General features: G+C 44.7%; 1 protein-coding gene across 2 annotated transcripts; it reads right to left on the reverse strand.

Moving 5' to 3' along the window:
- Window positions 1-506: 506 nt before the first annotated feature.
- On the reverse strand, window positions 507-20,673 carry lrfn1 (leucine rich repeat and fibronectin type III domain containing 1). 2 transcript variants are annotated; one of them, XM_030108592.1, is made up of 3 exons: window positions 20,654-20,673; window positions 4,141-5,536; window positions 507-2,062 (listed from the first exon to the last, which is right to left on the reverse strand). In XM_030108592.1, the coding sequence occupies exons 2-3, from the start codon at window positions 5,514-5,516 to the stop codon at window positions 1,156-1,158; spliced, it is 2,283 nt and encodes a 760-aa protein (XP_029964452.1). In that variant the 5' UTR covers window positions 5,517-5,536; window positions 20,654-20,673; the 3' UTR covers window positions 507-1,155. The 2 variants fall into 2 exon arrangements, with proteins under 2 accessions (XP_029964452.1, XP_029964451.1); XM_030108591.1 differs by lacking the exon at window positions 20,654-20,673 and having other exon boundaries at window positions 4,141-6,121.
- Between the last annotated feature and the right edge of the window lie 6,175 nt (window positions 20,674-26,848).

Below are 26,848 nucleotides of genomic sequence, written 5' to 3' on the forward strand. Positions count from 1 at the left end.
TTGGAGCCGTGTGTGTCCCTCTCTCGTGCACACACACATACACACACACACACAAACACACACATTCCTGCAGCACAAGAAGAAAACACCACTGGCACGGTTAACCCACACAAAAAAAATTTAATACCCTTCGTGAGGGGATAAATGGTCCAAACTTCGACATACTAAATAGGGAGCGGTGTGATGACACAGGTTTTTAATGTAAAAACTTGCAGCCAACACCCAAATGCTTTGTAAAAAGTCATGTGACATATGACTTACTTACTTACATAGTTAGTACACATACACCAATGTTTTAATATACTTATATATGTCTTTTTGTCTGTTGTCTTTTATCTAGACCAGCCAGATACAGTACCGATTAATATACAGTCACATCTGGAACAATACCTATTTAACATCGTACAGTCCGGCCGTCACGGAGGAATCCATGGCAGGCTTCCGGGTCCGTCCTCTCTACGCTAACAATAGAAATCGGCATTTGTAAAATTCTGTTCTTTTTTTTAATTATTGTTATTATTGTATAGACTGGTGGTGATACTGGTCCTTGTATCTCGTGTCTTCTGTGCAAAAGTTTTTTTGTTTTTTTTTTTTTTGTTTTTTTTTTTCTGAAAGAACCCAAAACATGATTGACATAACAGGATACCTGGCTGATCACTTTACAGTTATGATGAAGTTTTTTCTTTTTTTTTTTGTGTTTGTTTTGTAGCAATTAAACAGTCACATCCAGACGCCACACCCCCTCCCCCCCTTGGCATGTCACCGAAAGAAGGAGAGAACTAAAAATCCAACGTTAACGCTTCCCATTTGTCGAGACGGGACGCAATGACAGAGAGGAAGGTTTATGACTACAGTGAGCAGCATCCTCCATTCGTACATCTTTTTTTTCCTCCTTTTTTTTTTCAAAGAATAAGGCACTGCTGCATAAAGAAAGGACATGGCCAACAAACCTCTCTGGGAGTATGACGGGGAGGCAGGATGAAAGAGAGACGGACTGTGTTCTTCTCCAGCAACTCACAGAAAGTTTGCATGTGGACGTACATGTGCTTGTGTGTGCAGGGGACAGCGTGTTAAATGGCATGTAGACATATCTGTGTTTTTACATGTGTATGTCTGCGTGTGGCTGGGCCATTTTTTTTGGCGACGCTGCTTCCCTCAGACTGTGCTCTCCAGCATCCACTCGGTGCTGCTGAACGTGACTCTCCTGTTGGCGAGCGGCGACGACTCCACGTCGAGCTGGTTGGTGGACTTGTGCCACCTCGTCCTCGCTCTGCGTGGGTAACTATGACTCTGAAATATGGAGTAATCCCCACCGTCAAAAGAGAATCTGTGCCTAGTTCGTGCCAGCTCGTTGGGGAGCAGCCCCATGTTGGCCAGGGCGCTCTTCTTGTCCTTGAGCCTGGGGGCCTCCTTGGAGCCGGCGTTGGGGCCGATGAGGCACAGGGACATGGTGGAGCCCGTCAGGCTGCTGTCCGTCTGCGTGTCCTCGGAGGGGGGGCCGGACCGCTGCGCGTCCAGGCTGGTTCTCCTCTTCAGCTTGTCCGCGGACAGCGTCGGCAGCTCCACCTCCAAGATGGCGGTGGTGGACGCGGCGTCCTCCTTCTTCTCGCTCTCCACCCGCAGCACCAGCGCCATGCACTCCTTCGGGGCCCCGGCCCCGGCCTCGCGCTGGCCCTCGTCGGACGGCTGCTTGGAGGCGGAGCGCTGCAGCCGCTGCTGGCTGCCGCTGGTCTGGGAGTGCATGCTGGCGCTGACCTTGGCCTTGCCGTCCTCCGGGCTGCTGTAGGCCTTGTAGCGGATCATCAGGATGATGATGAACACCAGCACGGACGCCACGATTATCCCGCCGATGATGATGATCATGGTGCCTCCCAGGAACTGGCTGTGCATGAAGCGGCACTTGCTGACCTCGTTGGCCGTGTGGAACTGCACGCAGCCGACCACGCGCGTGGCCGTCAGCGAGGTGATGCCGTCGTCGTACACCGCCAGCACGCACAGGTCGTACTCCCGCCCCGCTGCCAGGTCGTTGATCAGGAAGTTCTTGCTGGTGGACGGGATCATCCTGCAGAGAGGAGAGACGGCACACAGAGCGGTGACGACGTCAGCCGTTTGCATGAAGGGTGTTAAATCACACACAGGCAACAAAGAGGCAACAGGGACACGAGCGCTCAAGCATTAACTCTCTCTCTTTTGAGTAGACAAACTCAGGAAGCACCACACTTCATTAAATTTGACTTACAAGACAATATGTTCCACTATATAAAAACAACAACAACAACAACAGAGAAGGTGCTCTGTTGGGTTTGTGCATTTAAAAAAAAAAAAAAAAAAAAAAAAACAGGCTTAGAGGTGATAAACAATGAGGAGGAAGCCTGATTCCTGAAGAATCTGCCACAACAGCTCCAGGCTGCAGGACAAGCGACACACGGCCAGCAGACAGTTGTGATGTGAGAATTCCTAAGGTCACAGCTGGTCGACAACCGCGAGATTACGCCACTCTAAATACGCAGGAGAACGGCGTTGTCTTCAGGTCAGCATTGGCGCTAATATAATTAGAAGCCTGTTCCTTTTCCCTGAAGGGGACTTTGATGGTTATCATTTGTAGGTAATAATGTACCACCTAAAGACAAAACAACACTCAGCTCCATGCTGGAACAGGATGAGAAAATTATACAGGAGAGCTACTCATTAAATCTGAAAAAAAAAGGAAAAAGACAGTCAACCACTATTATTAACTCACTCCATGATACGTAAATCCAGAAATACTTTTCATTGTAATAGATAGTTAATTTTCCTCACATATTGGAGAAAAAAAACCCACATGAAAAGTATTTTGAGATTCCCACAACATGTGCAAATGTTGGATTTTAATCCATGACGGTTCAAAGCTTGAGCTCAGTTTGCATAAACAATTTATTATTGTGACTGAAGTTGTGAATATTTTAAATTGGAACTTAACCTTCACAATGTATTATAATTCATCTCAACAGAACAATGACAACGTACTCATTCTATTTCAATTCATGCCACTAAGCAATGACAAAAGAGCAGGTGGGACGTTAACAAAGTGCCTTTTTACTGTATTACATTTTAACCTGGATAGTGTTTCCTTTTTGGTGTTTGCATGTTCTCCCTGTGCTTGTGTGGGTTTTGTCTTGTGTATTTGTCTTCCTGCCACAATCCAAATCCATGCTGGTGACGATTTCATGAAGTAATCCTAAACTGTGTGTGAGACCATCAGTCTCTTCTGTGTCAGCTGGGAGTGTGTCCAGTGGTGCTCGGTGTGAGCTGGAAGAGGCTCCAGCCCCGGAAACACTAACATAAAGCCAGTATCACAGGAGGGTCAATGCTGTTCTTCACCTAGTGTTTAGCTTTAGTAGCTGGACCCCCTCTTGACTATATTTCATAAGGAATGACCACATCTGCTCAGTTACATTACATTATCACAGAATCCTCCAGTGATCTTGTCCAATGTCTGGCCTCACACCCTTCATAGAAGCCCTGAGATTAAAGTCAAATCCCAAAACAAACACAAATTTGTCCAGCAAAACATTGTTAATCCTCTCATGACCTCTCAGATGTCTCCTGTCCTGTTAAGAGGACTTTATTCTCCAGTGTCGCTGCTTTTAACTTCCAATAAACAGGAAAGCTGAACACCTCTGATAACTGAAGCCACCATCAAACAGCCTCGTCTAATGACACTCGTGCAACAACCAATTAAAGGCTGCAACACTAATGATACAAACAGTTACATGCAGTGAAATAGTGGGCCCTTTTGCTATTGTTACTGTTGTCATATTATATTTTAATGATGCTGAAAATGCTGTTTAGTCCCGCTGGGCGTTGAACTCTTAATCCATACAGCTGCCTGAACAAGAAGTTTAAAAAAAGGAAAACGTAAATGTGCTAAGCATTTTCTTGTATTTGAACTTTTTCCTCGAGTTATTCCGTTTTCTCTACAGGAGCTCTGCTTACTTTTGGACACACTTCATTATTTCGCATCTTTGGGAAATGCCAATCTGCCACGATGGACCGCTGTGTCACTCAGCAGATGGCAGCTCCAGATGTTTCACCTTTCTACCCGTCCCTACTGCACCACCCTTCCCGCTCGCCCTCCGCCCCCGCTCCGCCACTGCTTACCTGTACACCAAAGTATCGTCCGCCGTGCTGTTGTACTGAATCTGGTACATCCTGATGCCAGGGATGTGGCGCTCGGACGGCCAGCGGATCACGGCGGAGGAGGAGGTCACTTCGTTGACCATCACCCTCCTGTCCTGCTTGTCGTAGCCCTTGGTGTCGTTGCCAGATTTGGAGGAGGTGGTGATGTCTGAGAGGCCGGGGTCCTCTCGCATGTGGCCTGAGTTGTTAACGAACAGCGGTAAGGGGATCATGTTGATCTCCACGGCAGCTGTGGCGATGCCAGCGGCGTTGGACGCCACGCAGCTGAATGCCCCGCTGTCCTTCAGCGTGGTGATCAGAATATCGAGGGTGCCGTTGTCATACAGGATGGTGCGGGAGTTATTGTGGACCAGCTTGCCGTCGGGCGAGCGCCAGTGGATGTCAGGGTCCGGGTCGCCCACCGCTTTGCACTTCAGAGTCACTCCCTGGCCTTCCATCACGTAGGGCTTTGTGGCGAGGTGCTTGGTGATCAGAGGGGGGTCACAGATGAACTCCTCCTCCTGGATGGACCAGAAGTACTTGTCCATGAGGTGCTCCGGCGAGGCGCAGGTCTCCAGGTCGTCCTCCCGGGTCAGCCGGCGCAGCCACAGCAGCTCACAGTTACAGTGGAGGGGGTTCCCGCCAAAACTCACCGCCAGGGTGGACGAGCTGGAGCCCTTGGCTTCAGAGAGGACCTGAGCGTGCTGGAACAGGCTGTCTGGCGGCAGCTTCTGCAGCCGGTTGGAGGTCATGTCCAGACGGACCAGCTTCGTGAGCAGCGTGAACGTCCCCGCTTCGATGTGGTCGATCAGGTTGTGGTCCAGCGTGAGCGTGTTAATGTTGGTCATCCTGGCTATCGCTTCCCACGGCAGGCTGCGCAGGTTGTTGTTGGAAAGATCCAAGTCCTCGATAGTGGAAACAAACTCGTCGAAAGAGGTGGGCGCCACCTGGTGGATCTGGTTGTTCCCGAGAATGAGGTGCCGCAGGTTGACGAGGCCTTTGAAGTGGTCGCTCTTGATGACGCTGAGGCGGTTCCCGTCCATGTGGAGCGCCCGCAGCGAGCGCAGGCCCACGAAGGCGTGCGGCGTGATCTGGCTGATGGTGTTCCGGGACAAGGTGAGGTGGACCAAGCTGGTCATGTTAAAAAAGTCTTTCTTGCGGATGATGGTGATGAAGTTGTCGGTGAGTCGGAGTTCGACGGTCTTGCGGTCGATGGTGGGGGGCACGAACAGCAGGCCGGTCTTGGCGCAGAGCAGGGTGAGCGTCGGGGAGAGGTGCTGGCAGATGCAGCGGCCGGGGCAGCTGTATCCCTTCACCAGGGCGGCGCACAGCAGCACGCACACGACCAGCCGCTCCATTGTTGATCAGCTTCCAGGTCCTGCGTGTGAGACAGATGAAGGGAAATAGGAGAGACACTGAGTCAAAAAATAGAGGCCTTTGAATTAATAAATAGCATCATAGCCTTTATGAGAGCCTGCTGCAAAAAATCCAGACTCTGAACAAGATTTCTGAGACTGCCAGCGAGATATCAATCACAAAATGAAATGGAGCTTTTCTGAAATAATGGCACCTGGGATGATGAAAGCCTGCACCAATGCCGTCAGAAGCCCATGTCTCTGCAGCCTTTTAATGGAAATAACAGAATGTTTTTTGTGCGACCAGGCTGCTTCGCCGCTGGAGCATATCATTTCTCAATTGATCACAGGATAATTTTCCTATATTAGGTAAGCACGCTGTGTACATTTGCACCATATAGCATGGCCTGAGTGTTTGTCTTGTTCTGCTTCCCACATCAAGGTGGAAAATTAAGGCCAGAAAAGGGCGCTTGTCAACAGTGCTCAAGGATTTTGATAACCTTTTCATGGTCTGTGCGCTCTGAAATGGGCTGCAAAATTAGACAGAAACCTGTCATGTAAATCACAGCAACAAAAAGCAAAGGTGAAAAACAGAGAAAACACTGCCTGCTTTCCCAGCCTCTGTCGACGGAGGTGTTACTGGGCAGCTCTTAGGTTTTGGATATTTTGATTCTCTCGTTTCCCATTTGGAGGTATTGATTTCCGTCAGAGGGAACACGCCTGTGGTGACAGGGGAAAAAAGTGATCCTCGGCTGTAATAACGATAAGAGACCCCAGTGGAACACAAACGGTGATGAGCTGATGCCACATTGCCAGTGGTTTTCATACTGTTTGGCATCCATCTTGACTGCTAATGCCTCAAGCTTTAGTGTTGACAACAGAGTCTGCTAATGCTGATCAAGTGGAGGGATGACAACCGACTTTTATCTTGTAGGTTTAGGGATTGACAAGAGGGTTCCTACACTTCATCCAACCCCACAGGGTGACATGTTTCTTCTGAGCCAGATCCAGAGTGTCAGTCAGCAGAGACTCCCTTTTAGCAGGGGTCCAGCATAATTATTGTAATTCACTCGGGAAAAGCCGGCTGTGGACTGGAAACACAAATACCGTTCGTTTTTCACCATTTGCAGAGGTTCATTCAATTTGTCGTGACTAATTTTAGAGCCCCTTTATCCCCATTCCCCGACGCGGAGGTGATGCTGACGTTCTTAACACCACTGATTTTGTCCAGCATTGTGCCCAAAGCAAAAGCATTTCAAGCACACAAGCACCAAAAGCGCTGAATCAAATTTGATTTAAAAAGGCCTTGAGGTGAATTCATGGAGCATTATAAATGCCACGCGTCAAGTTTAATGAAAAAAGTTTCAGTCCTCTTCTATCTTCCACACTTCCATCTTCTCTGCACACTTTTAAATTATCAAGCATGATCTGATGAGGGTTGTTTTGTGTAAGACAAAGTAAGACGTTGCATGTGCACTGCTGTCATTTTACATAAAGCTGTTGGGACTAAAAGGCAGTAATGAAGATCCTTATAGTGCCTTCACTTTATTTTCACAGCCCCACACACACACACACACACACACACACACACACAAAACAGGCTGGCAGGCACCATAACACCTTGTTATCTATGAAAAACCAGTGCCCAATCAGAGCACTCATTAAAATCTGGGTTTGTATGTTGTCATTATCTGAGAGGAGTCGAACAGCTTGAAGCATGAGCCCAAACCCAGTGGGATGGCTTATCAAAGACTGCTGGTCAAATTTCACTCAACACTGATGGCGTCGCCTCTACTTTATATTGCACTTCAGCAGACCATTAGGCTGGATTTAGAGGAGACGCTGAACTTGATCCCCAGCTCGGTTTGTGTTTACTCTCCCTTCCCTCCTTGTTCTGACTCTGCGGGCTTTACTTCCAATTCCAAGAGAGAGCCACCAAAACACAACTCACACTCAGGACTTATTTTCTGCGATCACTCACATTTATACCGAGGTTAAACAAACTGGCTGCTTGAGTTGAAAAAAAAAAAAAAAAAAAAAAAACTCATTCAAAGGTAGGATACTGTGCAAGAAATTTCCCAAGCCCCCTCCCCAGAGTGTATTTATTATTTAGCACTGCTCCTTCACTGCTGGTAGCAAGTGTGAGGCTGCCTTGTGTGAATTAATTCTTAACATTTCCTTTGTCAGACAGTGACAGAGCTACCAGCGCACTGCTCTCCTACATGACAGCTACTTATTCCAGTCAGATGACACTATATTGATGACCTTGGCTGACTGGATTAGTATTCAGACGCTAACTGGGCCACAAAGCTCGTGGTTACTCAGAGGGCCATCTGTGCCAGAGCATTTCCTGCCACACCGTCGAGGATACTCTATTGATCTCTCAGCATCTCAGGGAAGGGGGGGGCGGGCAGGGGGGGGGGGACTTTGTTGCCACGGCAACTCTGGTGCAGAATGTAGGTCTTTGAATTGCATTAAGATGATGTTGAGCAGCTCGAAATGCACGGCTTCAATCTTAATGGGTGCCGAGAAGGTAAAAGTGGAGGAGGACAGATGTTTGAATGGCCGGGTAAATTAAAAGGAAAGGACATCTCTGCCTCGCTTTGCTATTTTTGGCATATGGCTTAATATTAACACCGGTCACCTGATCAATACACAGACGGAGGGTCGGAGCACTGGGTGAACGGGAGGCAGTTCCTGTCCATCTAATGACAGCCCCCAACAAGGGAATACTTAGAGACATGCATTATTAACAACAGTAAGAATAACTTGTGTTCCCTTTCGGTCACGTTTCAAGAACTAAATCGACTAAAACATTAATATCAATGAGGGAAAAATCACACATGCGTACAAGGAAACCAAGGACACATACTAATGCATACATCTGAATAAAACACCACACTAACTGTTTGAATGTGTGTATATATGAAGCAGAGGGATCACCTCTGGGTAAAATCGCTCCGATGTAAAATGACTCTCCTTCGATATAATTGCTTTAATTGGCGACCTGTGCAGGATGCACGCCGCCTTGAGCCGCTGGCTGAGAAAGGTCCAACCCTTTGACCGCCCTTGTCCGCCACGAGGATTTAAACAGCGATAGAAAAAGATTCAAGGCATTAATAACTGCATTATTTCTGGATTGTAGATTACTCTCATAAATCAATATAAATACTTTAAAAAGATCATTTGGAAACACAAAACACATTGAAACATTTGTACATTTTACAGAAAAAACAGGCTGGCTTTATTTAACTGAGGCTCTGGAGGAGCTGGAACTGGTCCCAGCGGACTGTGGATGAAATGCACGGTACAATATGAATAAGTCACCAGTCCATCACAAGGCAAAGACAGAAACACAATCACATTCAAGCCTGTGGGCAGTTTGGCGCTATCAATTAACCTGACCCGACATGCGTACCTTTGGTCTGCGTTATGAAGCCGAGTCCACATGAACCCACTCACACGCCACACTTTACATGAAAAGGCGGCGAGCAGGGAGCTGAACGAGGGGTTTCTCTACCGACAAATACATCTGAACTGCAAGGATTCATTTTTAATATTCACATATTCATCGTCAGTATCATTTTTCACAGCCACACAACAAAAACCAAGATTTTCCTGAAGGTGGATTTTTTTCCCCTCAGTGCACATTTATGATGCTACGTGTAAAAGTACTGCCAAGAAACTGTGAGAAGTCTCATCACATGACTTCACACAGAAAAAAAAAATACCTGAAGCCCTGTGACATACAAAGAGAGAGGAATCAAGTGAAATGCAGTTGCAGCATTCATCAAGCGGTACAGATTGAGCATGAATCAGAGCCGCTGCAGCTGTCCGCCGCAAATAACGCTCTGAACAGCGCTGCACTCGCACCGCACAGCGCCGCAGAAACAGACGAGTAGATGCCGCAGACTCTGTACAGGGGTTATCAATGAAATCGAAGTTTCTGTGACAGCCCAGATAGCGTGAAGGATGTTTTGCATAACATCAAGTTCTGTGGACGGCGTCCAAGAAAGCATCGTTCTCAGGCAGAAACCTGCAAGATTAAAGTTTGCTAAAGAAGCCGAGGAGATGCAGGATGAATACTGAGAGCGCATTGCTGTCAAATGAGCCTGAGATAAATCTGCTGGAATGAGATGGGGTCCGTCACTCGGGGTAAATTGGGGCACAGTGAATGCGCGGACCTGACAGTGGAGCACGGAGGTGGGAGGGCGACGGCACGAGGCTGCAGCGGTGCAAAGGGTGCTGGGGAGATGACATTTATAGATGGCACCATGAACGCCGCTGGATCTACACCCCAAACACTGGCTGATAAAGTGTCTGTGAGCCTCTGAGGCTCGGCAGAAAAGGAATATTCCAGCATGATTGCTATTCAAAGCACAGGAGAGGTTTGAACAAAGAAAAAAAAAAAAGTGCCCGCTATGACCTGTCCGAATGTGTCGCCTGAGCTGAGTCCTGCTGAACACCTCTGGGGAATTGTACAATAAAAGGCAGAGCAACACAAACCCTCAAGCGAAGACCAGCAGAAAAAAACAAGGCTTCTGAAGAACGACCCCACGCTTCCCCATAAATATCACACCGGCGCGCTCACTGCCGAGGACGACTCCAGTCTGTCATCAAAAACAAAGGTGAGCACAAGAAGAGCTGAAAAATTAATCGTTACGCTGAATAATAAAAGATGCCCTGACTTCTGGCGCATTGAGTCGAGACTTGTAATTTTAACTAGTGTAAATAAAGGGCCGGTCTCACGAAATACTGCCCAAGTCAAAGAAAATGCTATTTCCAAAAGGTCACACTGTCTTAATAATTTGACATTCAAGAAATGAAAATTTCTCCCTCCTGAGCTTCCCCAGAGTGGACTCAGAATTCAACATTATGCTCAGGTTTTCTATATTTGGATCCACGCCAACTCCTGAAATCCACAAAGCAGCAAACATCAGTTGTCTGGCTGGTAGAAAACCTCCACTCTGCTCGAGAACAACCTGGAATCCAAACACAAGGAAATATGAAATATTCATTAAAAAAAAGTGTCCAAAAGAAGTTTTTGTTATTGTTTATACTGGATTATATTCAAAATATGTACATAATGTTACAACCACATCTTTCTGTACCATAAAGTTAAAAGTCAGTGTTTCTGTATTCTGAATTTCCTAATTTAATCATCCAGTCTCCAGGCAGGAGATCGTGGAGGGTTATTCTCTACCTGGTCAACAGGTGTTAGAATTAGATTTTTTTAAAGAATATCATGATGGAAGACTTTACAGCAGACCAGGCAGACTGTCCAACACTGTTTGGCTTCACTGGAATTTCTTTCAGCAAATGAGACACCAGAGGAGTGGTGGGGCTGCAGTCAGAGCTTTACATATACTGGATATATATAAATATACATATATCTCGGAAATCTCAGTAGATTTCTCCGTGGACGCTAATGACTGATGACTCATCTGCATTAGAGGTGTTACTGAGTGGGTGGGAAAAAAAAACAGGAATAAAAAGGGTAAAATAAAGAGACAGGTTGAATCCCGGGTGAGGGTGGAGTGAGAGAAACGTGTTCGCCGCGGTGACACCCGTGCTGGGAGGACCCGCTCGATTCGCCGCGTGTTGCCAACGGTGACGAGAGTCCCAGCATCAAGGTCGGACGCCGCCCCGGGAGGAGGGCCACGCCGGGCGGACCTGATCAGTGACGGCACGGGGTGTTTCCTTCACGGCTTCAGCTGAACGCATGACCGCTTCAGAAGCTGGACATTCGGACATGAACAGGAATCTAAATGAGGATTCAGAATAACTGAAACTCATGCAATTGGTCTTGTTATCAAATGTTTTGTCTTAAGTTCTGACTTTTCCTGAAATTATGTTTCATATGAATAAGGAGTTACTGATAGAAAATGTGAATTTGATTGTTTTTCATTCAGTTGTGAGTTAAAGGTTTATTTTATTACGGCTGTGGTGGAGAGACTTGTTATACTCGGATACTGACAGTACCATGAATCTATTAGCATAGGAAATATAAGTAAATAACACCCACATGTTAATGGCAGTTTTCAATGTGTTTGCAGAGGAAGAAAACTGCTGTGACTGTGGATATATGGATATATGTAAATGTGTGCTTTTGAATTGTGTGTTTTTTTGTCTATTCTTGTTTTTAATTAATTCTGCCTGAGAAACTCAAAAGAAAGGGGTGGTATGTTTTACATACATTTCAGATTCTGATGATCCTTGGGGAAAAAAAACAACAACAAACAAAACAAAACAACGTAAAATGACTGAGACAGTCTGTGTTCTGAGTGGAGATAATTCACATTTGAGTTCAAACAAACAGCCACATCCTGAAGTGAATGCCTCGCAGCCGTGTGGATGTGACGACAGACTCATATTGACAGATGAGAGAATAAGTGTTACACAGCTAAAGAGTGTGAATTCACCCACAGAGAGGCTCACGACTCTCCGACCTGAGAGCCGCTCCACACACTGCTGCGCTCCCACTCACCGATACATATCTCTTCTGTGTCTGAATCCGTTTCACAAAAGAGTTTGTGTTTGAATGCAGTGGATCGAACAACCAAAATGATGATATTACCACATTCACGCCTCAAACACTGTATCTGAGAAGAATTTGGCTTTATGTAACCAAACGACTCCCTCCATCAGTCTGATCTCGCTCTTCAGCACTTGTGGGAGCCTTTCAGTAAACAACGATTCATATTTAGAAGCAAACACAATTTTGCACAAGAGCGAGTACGTCTGAAAAACACAGTCAGACACCCACACCCGGAAAACAGGCGCTAATCGCCACACACACGCATCAGAAAATTAACATGCAGACAAACATCACAAACAATGGAGAGAAGCCGTAAAGGCTCAAGAGGACACGAAAACACAGGGAGGAGAATAAATTAATTCCACATGTGCCACTTTCATGGTGGTTTCTGTGTCTCAGATGTGTGCTGGGGGACATGTGCATGAAGAAAAAAAAACAAAAAACACCAACTCTGCAGCTTCTTAAACGCCCCCTGATGATGCCCACACTAAACACAAAGACATGCTTACACACTACAGCAGACTGAAAACCAGGTGCTCACTTAAAACCGACTGGAAGTAAGAGCTGAGCGAGGGCCGTAAACAATGCAGCAGGAACCACACGAAAGCTGAGAGACGCCGTCTCAGCCTGCTTGTACCGTTAAGCATATGTGTGTTTGCGTGTGTGTGTTGCTGCATTCTCATCAAGTGCGAGGATCAGTGAGCCAGTCTCCGTGCAGACAGCGTGCTCCTCCTCCGCCTCAGACCAGCCCACACGGTCCAGGATCAGGTCCATGCAAATTTTAATTAGGGCACGCACATATTCTCCAGGATATTCTCATAATTAAATACCCGGGAAGAATAAGGACTTTAGTAACTCTGAATATCTCATAAATCACAGCGCTGCCGCGCGACCCGTCCACACACATCCCAGTCTCACTCAAATTAAACATGAAGATTAAGTACTGCCTCTTTAATAATTGTCCTCAGAGACAATAATGCGCAGGAGTTTGAACCACAGCTGTTAAACTGTGCTGAAATACGCTATTAGCGGCCAGGTTATGCTCACTCGAAATGAAAAATGGCCTCTTTGATGTCATGTTGAAATCGACGGCGGTTTTTATTTGGGAGGAAAGCCTCACTCAGACGATCTCTGCGGGTTCTGTGATGTTCACTGGCCTTTAAGATCTAAAAAAATGAAGGCCTTTCTGCATGAGTTCACAGCACCGCTGAAAGTTTCAGCCAGTCGATTGACTGAAAATTAACCAGGCTCTGCCTTTGTGTGACAGCAGACGGGCTTTTTTTTCTTCTTCTTTTTTTTTTTAATACTGGCTGGAGACAAAGCAAGTTATCTGAAAACACTCTGCTTTCACATTATTCTGCCCTTTTATAGATCGAAAGTTTAGCAAATGTTTCAGGGCTTCAAATTAGAAAAATAACCAGCAGTGAATCTGCACTTTTGAGTTTCATAGAACAATTTTTCTCTATTTTATGACATTTTATCAGCCGAGGGAACATTAGTCATACTGGAATAAAAGCACTTTTTTTGCGATAGCTGTGGATTATGATAATAACTAAGTTATTCAAATCATATTTTGAATGTGACATTGAAGCCGCTGTGTATAAATGATGGTATGGAGCCTTCTTACCTCGGGAAAAAAAACATCTGCCCACAAACCTTGGACATTTTTGTGGACGTGACTTTGTGAGGAAAGCGTAAATGCCAATTAGACGAAGCCGGCGCTGAACTGCTCGCTGCCCTTGTGTGACTCTTGTCAGGATGCAGCCATAATTATTGACAGCTGGAGTTCATGGGAGTCAGCGCCACTCCGGCAGTGGACGTCTGCTCCGCGGCGACGCCGCCCCAGGGATTTCTGGTCACATCTCATCAAGGGGGAGGGAGGAGGGAGGAGGGAGGCGTCGTGGCACAAAAACGAAAAAAAAAAAAAAAAACAAAACAGGAGGGGCATTTGCATATTATAATTATGTTTGCGCAGAAAGACAGTCTCCTCAATTACATCTCATTTAAAACTTTCAATGAAGAAGAACAGAGAGGCGCAGAACCGCCGCAGCTCCATAAACTTTAATTGTGAGAGTCTCCCTAAACACGATAGACAACATTAGGACACCGCGCAGATACAGTCATGCGTGTCACTTACTGATTGAAAACTTGCGTGATTGATTGTTGCCCTTTACTTGCTACCTGTTCTTTTTAATTTGAAAGCCTCCCCTCCCAGATATAATCAAACCTCGGTTGTGCAGCAGGTATAAATCACTGCAGTTCCAGTGAAAAAAGCTGAAAACAGAAACCCAAACTATACATTTAACAAGAAATAATTCAGAAAAAGGTGCTAGAGAAGATGAGCATGAACTTTGATTGTACGTGATGAGAAGGCGGGCTGGACGGTGCATCATGGCACGTCCTCAGCTCTATTAGAAAGGGCATTCTGTCCCTGAACAATGGTTACAAATATGAGAGTTCTGGTTGTCCGTTTACACAATGACGGTGCTTGAAACTGAAAACGCAACTTTTTGAAAATGGTGTCCCAAGGTGGAACATCTCCAAATGCTTCAACTCCGTTTCCATGGAAACGGAGAGAAAACACAGTTGAAACAATGCTAAAGCACCGACACGCCCCAGCTGTGGTAAACAGTTCTTCTGAACGTGTGCAGAAGATGGACGACAACAATGTTAAAGGGTGCCCGCGGACTGTCTTCAGTTCTACTGCTGGGATCCGTGGTTCCTGTGCTGGACCGTCCAGCGAACTGTCCTCAACATTGTCCTAGGCTTTACTTCTTATTGTCTCATGCTCGCTGTTGCCAAAGCTGTCCGTCCCTGGGAGAGGGATCCCTCCACACTGTGGTTCTCCCCAAGATTTCTTCTTTTCCCACTGGGTTTTTGGAGTTTTTTCTTGCCGGATGTGAGGGTCTAAGGCGGTGGTTGCTTCGTTTTGTCTCGCTACTGTGAATTTGACTTATTAATATTATGCTTATTCACTGTTTTTTTTTTTTTTTTTACCAATCAATGTAACATCTTGAAGCCCTCTGAGGCAACTGTTGTTGTGATACTGGGCTATACAAAAATAAATTGATTGATTGATTGATTGATTGTTCTCTGCGTATGTTTGTGTAGTTTCTTAACAAAGCAGTGCAAACTCCTGGCCTGGCAAGCTACATTGTTTTCAGCATTTTTGCTGTTTCCATGGAAACAGGCATAGTTGCAGTGTAAACGCTAAACTTTTCTGAAACAAATGCTTCTTCACTTGAAACATTCTGTAAACGGGGCCTAAAAGGCATTATTTTCTGGGTGCTAACATAATCAATTCTACCTTTTTAATCAAAATTACACAATCACGTTATGATTGTTAAAATGTGCGACGGTGCCAGTTTGAATTTTAGTTTAATAACGAAAGGACAAACAAAAGTTGCAGAGTTGAAAAAACAAACTTTAAATTGAGAACCTTTTAGCCAGCAGTGAGAAGAGAGGAGCTTTTCATTATGTATGGATTCCACCCATCGTTAACTATTATATACTTGAAAAAAACGTTGTGAAGCCAGCTATAAATTACTCTCTTCTACCACACTTTGACAAACCATGACCTGAATGAAAGGGTTTCAAAAGACTTATTGATTATCACGGTTGAATAACCAAATCTTTTTGTCAAGCTGACCTTTAAGGATTTTTCATATAATCAGATTTTCTTCAGAATAATCACACTATGGGACGCTGTAAATAAGTCACAGCTCTTGGATAATCAAAGCAGAAACCATTCTGATTCATATAAAAGACACGGAGTATTGAAGTTCCTTCCTGCTTTTCACATCTCCGTCCTGTACTTCAGTGCAGAACGCTGATTACTTTCCAGAGAAAGAGCCCCACTAATCACGAGGACCATATGATATATAATGGAATTATTAAATATTGTGTTGTTCCAGTCAATCTGCTTAATGCATGAATTGCCTCCATAACTCTGAAAAAATACCCCAAACCTCTGACTGCGTTCCATCTGTTAGCCGGCGTGATTAATAGAATAAACAGGAAGCTGCGCCGTCCTCTGATTTACGGTCCCGGTTTGGCTGCTTCAGAGTGCTGGAGAGAGGTTTAGCAGAGCTTCACGCCGGCTGAGGAAGCTGGCCTTTTGTGAAGTTCACACTTTCAATTGCGAGCGGCGCAGCAGCAACAATTTAGGAGAGTTTCATGTTTAATGATATCATGAGAGAGGAAAGTGTTGGAATATTTGTCCCTAGAAGAACGAGCTTCGCTACCACATAAAAACACTCCATTCAAATCCTTAAGGTAATGTTAAACCGCTGCTTTTTTTCCCCGAGTACTTTATTTTTTTCCACATAATGTAAACAACACTGGGATAAAAAACAAATCATACTTAAAGTTAAGTAACTCTCATTGGAAACGAATGTATTGGGTGTTAATTTATGACTCTTCCTCTTCGAACTCCACACTACTGTCCAGAGAAAGCCTGAAATATGTCTTAGAGAACAGTTTCAGCGACTTGTTCCTTGTTTTGTCCAAGAAAACCAGAACAGAGCTGCTGTCTCTGTGCTCACTGAGATGACGTGGAGGGTGCAATTGTGGCTCAGAGGTTCCAGAAGCAGACTTGAAGTTGGGACTTTGCAGATTTCGAATCCCCCAGCTGATGTGTGTCTCTGAGCATGACCTTTGACCCCTAGCAGCTCCCTGCAGCAACAAATAACGATCCAGCAAATCCACATCCTGGATGGGTTAATGCCAAAGAAAAACCGGACTTTCCCCCAGGGTTTTAATAAAATGAGATGAGTTAGTTAGTTAGCTTGTTAGAAGAGCCTTTTTAATCCTGAAGTAGGATCCCGTCAACCTAACGAGTGAACCGGTCGTCAGACTGACACTCAGCTAAACTGCTACTTTCAAAAATCAATTTTTAATTTGAGCTTGATGTGATATACGATGATGGAAAAACACTGCGATTTTCTGTAAACACAAACATTTCTAAGATGATATTAATGTGTTGGTGCTGAGAGATTTATCCTTCTCTCCTTTATTCTCGCCAGCTGTGGCGGGACTGTGTGTCTTTTTGTTTGTGTTCTCGCCATGGTTTCAGAAGTGGATCAGCTTGTTGACTTTGTTGCTTTTAGTCACTCTTCCTGGATTGTTTTTCTGCCTTTGTGCTCCTGACTTCTGCCCTGTGGCCTCCAGGTATGAAATAATTGGGCTGTCAGTCAATCAAAATGTGTGAATGGCACCATTATTGTGAAGTGATTAGTTTTCTTTCATGTTCATCATTCTGTCATCCTGGGTATTCAGAGAATGAATTCACAGGGCAGGAAAACATCATTTTATCTCGGTTCAGTCAGTCGTTTGCTTTACGTACTTTGCACATGTTGATATTTTGATCATGTTGAACTGGTGTTAAGATGCTCGGCCCTGACAGCGACTGTTTGATGGAGCTTTAGCACGGGAACTCCTTTTTCCTCATTTTCACTCACTTCACAAAAGCCATTCCTCACTTCTTTTGTTTTTTAGGATGCGGGCCAACAGGATCCTCATCAGCGGGTGACAGTGGATACATCATTTCGCTCGGGCTCACGTCTTCTGCGACCTTTGATTGAACATTCGTCTCACAGGCGTTAATGAAAAATGAGGATGTGGCGCTCTTGTAGCGAGCGCTCATCACAACCCGGCTGTAGAAAAACCATTACCGGAGCAAGAGCTGAGACAGATACTGCCAACAAATACACGATAATGCGGGCTATGATAAAGATATAGTTTGCTTTTGCCAAATGTGTGAAATAAAGTGAATTAAAACTTAATAATCTGTGATAAAAACTCTTAATAAATTCAGTCATATGCAAGATTAAAATATGTAGAGTTAATGAAGTGATGCTAATGAGAACGTATACGACGCCCACACACGTTAACAAAACGGACCTGTGAAGTGAAGGAAGCGTGACTTTTCCACAGTTCAGCTTGAATCTGTTATTTTTGGAGCCATTTTAAGAGGAGCGTGTTCTGACATCAAGGAGCAGCTCGGCGGCACACAGAGCCGCTGTTCCTCTTTTCTCCGTGTGGCTGTTTCTCTGACACGTTCCAGGAGATTTCTGAACTTCAGTCGACGCATTTGTCAAGAAGAGGGTAAAAAAAAAAAAAAAAAAAAAGGAGAAGCAGCGGTGCAGACAAATAAGCCGTGATAAAAGGCAGAGCTGCTTGCAAACAATAAGAGGACAGACAGTGATTCTGAATGACACCCATCTTATGGGATTTCTATTCCTAGACTCAGTTATTTTGAAACCCAACAAGGGTCAGTGACAGGAATTGGTGATTTACAAACGCAGCAGCGGCAGCAGCGGCATGATTGTCTGTTCTATATGTAGTTTCTGCCTATGGTGACACTCTTGTCACTTCCTTGTTTGTTCCTCTCTCCCCCACTGTAATCAGTCCATCCACTGAATTTTGACTGTGCCTCTTTGTTCCTGGACATACGGGGCTCCGAAGCCTCCTCATGCCGAGCGGACAAGCTCAATAGACGCTCCCAATCGGTGCCTTATGGTGCCACTTTGTGCTGAGGAATCCACCCCTGGCTTGAAATCTTCCTCCCAAGGCTCCTATGCTGCATTGATCCCCGCTCTGTGTGCCTCCCCGCCACATATTATGTATGCCTGTTATGTGCTGCAGACTCGGGAGAGGAGCCGATTTACACTGCGAGGTAAAAAAGTACAATGAAATAGCCGGACTTAAAACCCTTCCTGCTTGAAAAGAGCGGTATTGATTGAATAACAGGACACCTCTGCACTGATCTATCATCATTATCAGGTGTTTCATCCGCTGAACCTCCATTACTGACAAATTGGTTCGATAGAAAAGGAACTAAAGAATTATTGCCACATCAACATCTAACAAATGCAGCGTAGAATCACATCAGATTCTGTTAAATTGCATCAAGATAAAACCCAGCGATTGGTGAACACATTGCATATCTGAAAAAGCGATGACATTAATACGTTTCCAACCACGTAGCGGTGGTTTGTTGAGGTGGACCATCAATCCCTGGCAGCAGGAATGGTAATCCGGAGCTGAGTGCCAGACCGCCTGATGTTTCTCACACTGTAATGTTTCACTGTTAACAGCTGTTGGGAGCCACAGCCAATTAAAAACCCCACTTCAGCTAATCACACACTTCTTATATAGTCTTCTGATGCCACTGCATTAACTGTTACTCTTTAATCAATTCACTTCTAAACTGTGTATTTAAAGAAAAATAATTAGGTCTCCACTTATTTCTGTTGATCAAGCTTATCTGTAACCTCTGCGAAGCTTCCAGTGGAATATTGTCATGCTGCTGATCAGAAATAGTTTACGGCTGGTTTAGAGACGTCCCTGGCCAATTATCTCTCTGTCATATCAGCTTTAAGGCTTAAAGACACATTTCCAGGCCGTCACAATAGAAACTAAACAAATATAGGAGCCATCAAACAAGATATACAATCTAATATGCATTTTAAAAGAAAAAAAGCAGCATTTCCATTAAATGAAATAGGAACGGATTGAAAAATGACATGTGAAATCCAAATGAGCAGACAGCAAGGTGGCAGTTTAAATATGGCAACAATTATCGGTCATTTTTTTTAATGATTCATTGCTGGCTTTATTCTAAGAAAGATTTTCAAACCTTTTAGAAAAAAGCTGTAGTTATAACCACAATTCAGACATCAGCAGCCATCAAATGGTACTTAGGAATCCTGAATGGCCTCTATAGCTCTCCAACAGTATATATTAATCACTTTCAAGATCAGCCAGTGACCCTCGAGCCCCACAATCAGGCTGTGGTTTGACTGAAGTGTTGAAAACAAACACACACACACACATATATGTATATGTATGTGTATATATATATATATATATATATATATATATATATATATATATATATATATATATATATATATATGTGTAACCCTTTTCTGGCACTAAGAATACTAACTGAGGTTACTAGCTATTATTCAACAGGATCCCAGGTTTTTAGCAGTTGATGGTGAATTGGCTAATTCCTCGATCACCAGTAGATGTTGTTTCAGGCATTAGTGTATCAAAGACAATAATAATAGCGCGGTGCCTCCACTGAGAAATCACTTAACTCACCCTCTATGAGTCGAACATGTAATTACTCAGAAACCATAGAAATATATATACATCAAATGTTAGGAAACCTCAAAGGAACAGAATATCCAGAATCATCAAAGAAACTGTACAAAAACACTGCATTTATTTTCTTTCAAAATCAAAATCTGGTCCCCAAAAAAATAAAGTGTAAGAAACAGGGAGAAGGAAAAGAAAATATTGGGACCTCACACTCTTCTTCAAAAATAAATACGACCTCTTTTCTGAACCAGGGCAAATAGAAAGTCAAAATACCCCATCTACTGTCAAGAACTCTGTGAAACTCACAATGAAACACACCCCACACTGCAAAGACAAATCAATCAATTCACTATATCTCTCTTTTTTTTTTAATGTCCGAGATTTTACCAAGCGCTTGGGTTTAATCGTTGGGGCCCTTTCAGTTGGTGCACATCAATCAAATCCCTCGCTCCTTTAACGAGCAAGACGCAAGCAGTGTCTGAGAAAAAAAAACTTATCTTACTCACGTATCCACCGGTTTGGAAGAGTATGAAAAAAAACACAAGCGAGAAGAAGCAGCCTCAGATGGAGATGTCACAACACCCTGCAGCTCCAGCGGTACAGCAAACTGCAGGTGAGAGGAAGCTGGCAGTCTTCAACCTGATAAAGCAGATCCTATGTCGAAGTCCGTCCTCCCAGGGGAATCAAATCCAAATTTTCCGTCTCTCTCTGTCCCAACATCTGCGTCCCTCCAGCGTTTTTCTTACTTCCCGTTTTTTTTTTTTTTGTCCTTTTTCCCTCCAACCCAAGAAGAACATCTCTGATTGGATGCAGCAACTTATTCAATCAAGCATTGGCCAGTCCAGCATCGCAATGCATCATGGGACATGTAGTTTCCAAATACATACAGCCATATTCAATAACTAAAACACTTTAAATCATACCATTTTCTTAAAGTCCTTACATCCTCCCCCCACCAAAATCCAGTGTGCCCCCACAGTAGGGATTTCTCCATAGCACATGACCTGCATTGGGCAAAACTATTACACCACCATGTATGATAACTGTTGTAGTGTTCAGGAAAAAGTAGTGCAGGAGAATTTTCCTTTTTGCACAGACATTATTAACCACCACGGACTCGATGCTAGGCTCACCAAGCCTTGAATAAGTAAACCGTTCAGCTGGTTTTCTCTGTCTCTCAGATTTTCTGACCTCAGAGTCTCTGTCATCTACGCTTGGTTCATCTGTAGGGTCTGCAATAGTCTCAACAGAGGGTTCAGGTCCAACTTCAATGCTGTCACCTAATACAACAGAGGAATCTTGAGAAGCTGTCAAGTCCACTACACTTTCTGGTACCTCTGTCGTGGGAATAGGAGCATTGAAGTCAGTCGTAAGTTCAACGTCCTCTTCTGGCTGCTCAATGAGTCCATCTGCACTGTTTGTAATCATCCACATGTGGTCTTCCACATAATTTCCATAATCTGACTCAGAGTCTGATGAACAACAGTCTCCTTGGGGTCTGTCAACTAGAGAGTCATTTTCGTCAACCAAGGAAGTTTCCTTCCTCTCCTTAGCTTTTCTGCGTCTGAGGGCTCTGGGAGAGGGAGTGTGACTGAGATCAACCTCGGGCCTCAATCTGACTTCTTGTCCAAGAGGCAAAAGATGATTTCGGTGCATGACTTTAGCAGGCCCTGAACCAGATGCAGGCGTAAGCCGATAGACAGGAAGATCAGTCATTTGACTTTCCACCACATAAGGGACTGCACTCCAACGATCTGCAAGCTTTTGCTTACCCTTTAGGCCAAGATTTCTGATGAGGACTCTATCACCAGGTTTCAAGCAGTGGTAACGTACTTTTTGATCATATCGGTCCTTGTTGCCTTGGTTCAACTTGGCAGAAGTGGCTTGAGCCAGCTGATAGGCTGCTTGCAGTTCCTTTTTCATGTTGGACACATATTTCAGGTAGGAAGTTGTTGAGGTCCCATCTGATGACACACCAAAGCTCACATCCACAGAGAGATGGGCTTCCCTTCCAAACATTAAGAAGTAGGGTGAAAACCCAGTAGCTTCATTGGGTGTATTGTTATAGGTGTGCACAAGGTGAGCAATATGCTGACTCCATCTGGACTTTTGACTGGGCTCCAGAGTGCCCAACATGTTCAGGAGAGTTCTATTAAACCTCTCAGGTTGAGGGTCACCTTGGGGGTGGTATGGTGAAGTGCGATATTTCTTCACACCCAGCATGGTTAACATTTCTTTCACCAACTGACTTTCAAAATCTCGACCCTGGTCGGAATGTATGCGATTTGGAAGCCCATAGTGGACAAAATACTTCTCCCACAAAGTACTGGCAACCGTTAGGGCTTTCTGATCTCTGGTAGGTATGGCTTGAGCGTAACGGGTGTAATGGTCGGTTACCACTAACACATTACACACATTCCGGGAGTCTGGTTCAATGGTGAGAAAGTCTATTGAGCTTTGGAACCGACGTCACCGCGCAATGCATTATAGGACGACGGCGCCATTTTGAAGGGGTAGAGAAATCAAAACAAACTATGACAACACTTGAAAATGCAAAAGAAAAGAGTTGCTACCGCGACCGATTGCGTCCGGATGCACAATTAGGATACCTCGTTCTTACGACATCTCAGGACAGGTCTGACATCGTGTACGCAAGTTTGACTCAGTGTGGATTTACGGTGTAGTGCAGAAAAAAACCTGGCGGAGCGTGAAAAGCACATCTCAAACACGCTGTAAAGCAGAAGCAGCACATAATCAGTGCAGATTAAAAAGTGAAAGAATAAAAAATAAAATAATGCCCTTACAGAACATCTAATAATATCCCCTCTTGTGGTATTAATGAAGGATTCTTAACTTTCAATAACTTCGCTGAGTCCATCCTGCCACGGAGAGGAGCTGTTTTAACAGAGCGCAAAGACGCACACGCTGCTGCGGAGCAGCTTCAGACCCACTGCTGTTTAGCCCCGAAAAGATGGGACTTTATTTTGGCAGTTTTAAACAATATTGCACTGGGTGATAGATAGAGTTACTTTTGATGCGCCTGCGCCACGAGAGGAGCCGACGTGGAAACCAGCAGAGCCTCGACTGGCTGGACCGAGGAGACAGGACCTGAAGAACCGCCACTGAAATGTAAATAAACTCTAAAGTTTAGCAAATTATTAATTTACTCAGTGGTGTGAAGCCAGCAGCCCAGAAAATAACATATCAGCTAAAGGGAGATAAAATACAGACAGAGGACGTTTAGTCAAACATTTTATTAAGACTTCTATTCTTTAATTTAAGCTGCACCGACAGCGGGTGGCACACGCTGCCCTCGGTGGCCTGAGTCCCGGGTCCACTCGGTCCTGTGTCCTGTTCGGTCCGGGGTCCTGCTCGGCACCGGGTCTGGTGCTGGGTGTGTCTCGGTGGGACCGTCCCGCTGTGGGGAGCAGACCTGGCCACGGTGCTGCTGTCTGGCTCTGAGACATAATTAAACGAAACAATAAAACTCTGAGCTGTGTAACGTGAGTCAGCGTCATTATTTGTAACATCAGGGTTAAATTAACGGATCTATAATCTGTTCAGACCTCAGTCGGTCCGTTCGTCCAGATGACGCTGTTCATCGCTGCTGCAAGCTTCCTCCAGACAGCGTTTCCCTTTTCTCCTTTAATTCCCGTTTTAATTCTTCCAAAGAGCTCCTCCTGACTTACCTACACCTGAAAGGTGATGCTATGATTGTGGAAAAACTCACTAAAATGTCAGTCCGACTGCCAGGACGGGGAGTGGCAGCAGGAGGGCTTTGTTTAGAATAATTAATTAGCCATGTGCTAGTCTTAGCGTAGCTTGTTTAACTGACAGAGTAATTTATGACAGAGTAACTTATTCATTACCAATACCAAGAACTTACCAGAATGAAAATGTGTGGAACATATCAAGAGATATCTTGGGATGACATCGAACTTTATATCCACACGTCTAACAGCAGCGATCCAGGCAAGCCGCTGCCTTTTAGTAACATAATACGGTGCTTCCAAGCGGGAAAACCAAAAAAAGAGAGCCCATTATCTATTTTTTTGCCCTTCCGGTCATGCCAGTGAGCCTTACAACCAGCAACACAGCAGTTTCGAACCATTTTTGTCATTACTTTTCCAACTTCTAATGGGTTTGCACTGCAGCGCATTTGTAGTACCCCTTCAAAATGGCGGATAAACATTAAAAATGGCTCCGCCCCTTTTTTGTGACATCACGCTCCAAAGCTCAATACAGACTAAATCCATGGGCCCAGAGCTTTTGATGTGTGACAGGGGTGCTGCTCTTTGTGGTAATGTTTTTCTCTTTATGCAGCGTTCACAGGTCTTGCAGTAGGTTTCTACATCCAGCTTCATGCGGGGCCAGAAAAATCTGTCACAGACAAGGGCATATGTTTTGTAAAAACCCAAATGGCCATTACTGTCATGAAGTGAGTTCAGAACCATACTATGAAACTGTTTGGGGAGCAAAAACTGTCGGCGTGGGCGCTGATCAGCCTGTTTAATTGTTCTGTACAACAGGCCTTGTTCAATGGACAGTTTCTTCCATTCTCTTTTCAGAAGTGTGAGGTCTGGGTGGTTTGTCTGCACTTGGCTTGCTGGTGCCTTTTGACTGATTGCATACCACACCTCACCAATACAGGGGTCACTTTTCTGAGCTGCTTGCAGTTCATCTGAACTAAGAGTGGGAAGATTATTAGATGTTATAGTAGCAGCTTGACAGAATGCTTTGGGCATCGCGGAAACGGGTGCACCTATCTGTTCAATGACACATGGGTAGCGTTTGTCACTGCTTGACACATGCTGACAAAGAACTCGTACTCCTGGACTTGAGATTTCTTGCCACTCATCTTCAGGTGCCATGGTGTCATGGGGACGACGAGACAGTGAGTCTGCATCAACATTTTGTCGACCTGGTCTATACTTCAAACTGAAGTTGTAGGTGGATAGTGCTGACAGCCACCGATGACCTGTAGCGTCCAGTTTCGCTGATGTCAAAATGTAAGTTAATGGGTTGTTATCTGTTGTGACTTGTACATCAGCTCCATACAGATAATCATGCAGTTTGTCAACAATAGCCCATTTCAGAGCTAAAAACTCAAGTTTGTGTGCTGGATAGTTTTTCTCAGAAGGGGAGAGACTTCTGCTGATGAACGCAACTGGGCGGAGACCATCATCACCCTCTTGATACAAGACACCACCTAGCCCATCCATGCTAGCATCCACATGTAAGAGGTAGGGTTTTTGTGGATCTGCAAATGCTAACACAGGTGCCTTGGTCAATTGAGACTTGAGATCCTGAAATGCATGTTCGCATTCTTCAGTCCATCGAGAGCCAAAGGGTTCAGATGGTTGGAAGTAGGTCTTCTCAGGGGACTCTGTATTCGCGTTTCTTTTGGAATGGGTACGGGGTAGATAGCCTTGAAGAAGTCTATTGAGAGGTCGGCTGCGCTTGGAGAAATCTTTGACAAAGCAGCGATAGTAGCCACAGAATCCCAGAAAGGATCGGAGCTCTGTCACAGTTTGGGGTTTTGGCCAAGAGACTACAGCCTCAATCTTAGATGGGTCAGTTGCAATTCCATCCTGTGACACTACATGTCCGACATAGTTCACAGAAGTTCTTCCGAACTGGCATTTGTCAAGAGATAACTTTAGACCCTCCTCTTTGAGCCTGTCGAGCACTTTGAGCAAACGTTCCTCATGCTCTTCGAGTGTGCGACCAAACACAATGAGGTCATCCAGATACACCAGCACCTCCAGAAAATTCATGTCACCCACAGTGCGTTCCATGACTCTCTGAAAAGTAGCTGGTGCACCTGAAATCCCTTGAGGCATGCGTTCAAATTGGTAAAAGCCCAATGGACAGATAAAAGCTGTCTTCTCCTTGTCTGCCTCATTCATGGGTATCTGATAGTATCCGCTCCTCAGATCGAGGACACTAAACCATTTACTCCCAGACAAACAATGGAGAGCATCCTCAATCTTTGGGACTGTATACTGATCTGGTACTGTCCGAAGGTTAAGCGTTCTGTAATCGACACACATTCGTACTTTGCCTGACTTTTTGCGTACGATTACAATGGGTGATGCATAGGGACTGCGTGACTCGGCTATGATGCCATGGTTCTGCAGTTCCTGAAGATGTTGACGCAGATCGTCAAAGTCAGCAGGTGGTACCCGTCTTGATCGCTCTCGAAAGGGTCTTGCATCTTTCAGTCTTATTTCATGAGTAGTGCTTTTGGAGCATCCTACATCCCATTCATGGTGAGAAAAGACTTCTTTTCTTTCCAACATTTTCTCACAGAGACGTGCTTTTGCTTCCTCTGGCATGGGGGAAGTGCCAAAGTCGAAGGAGGCTGGATCCAGTTCGTTAACAGTTTTCTCAGTACAACTAGTCTTTGGTGGAGGTACTGAGGTCACTGGAAAAATGTGCCATATTCAATAACAAACACTTTAAATCATACCATTTTCTTAAAGTCCTTACATATATATATATATATATATATACAATGGGGGAAATAAGTATTGAACGCATTAACTGTTTTGTCATTACATTTATTTCCAAAGATGCAATTCATGTGACATTTCTTCCAGACACTGGTATTAACTCAAATAATCCACACATGAAAAGAAATCACAACATTCAAATCCATAAATAGTGATTATGTGGAATTAAGTGC

Source organism: Salarias fasciatus, chromosome 14 (genome assembly GCF_902148845.1).
Source record: "Salarias fasciatus chromosome 14, fSalaFa1.1, whole genome shotgun sequence".
Lineage (NCBI taxonomy): Eukaryota > Metazoa > Chordata > Actinopteri > Blenniiformes > Blenniidae > Salarias > Salarias fasciatus.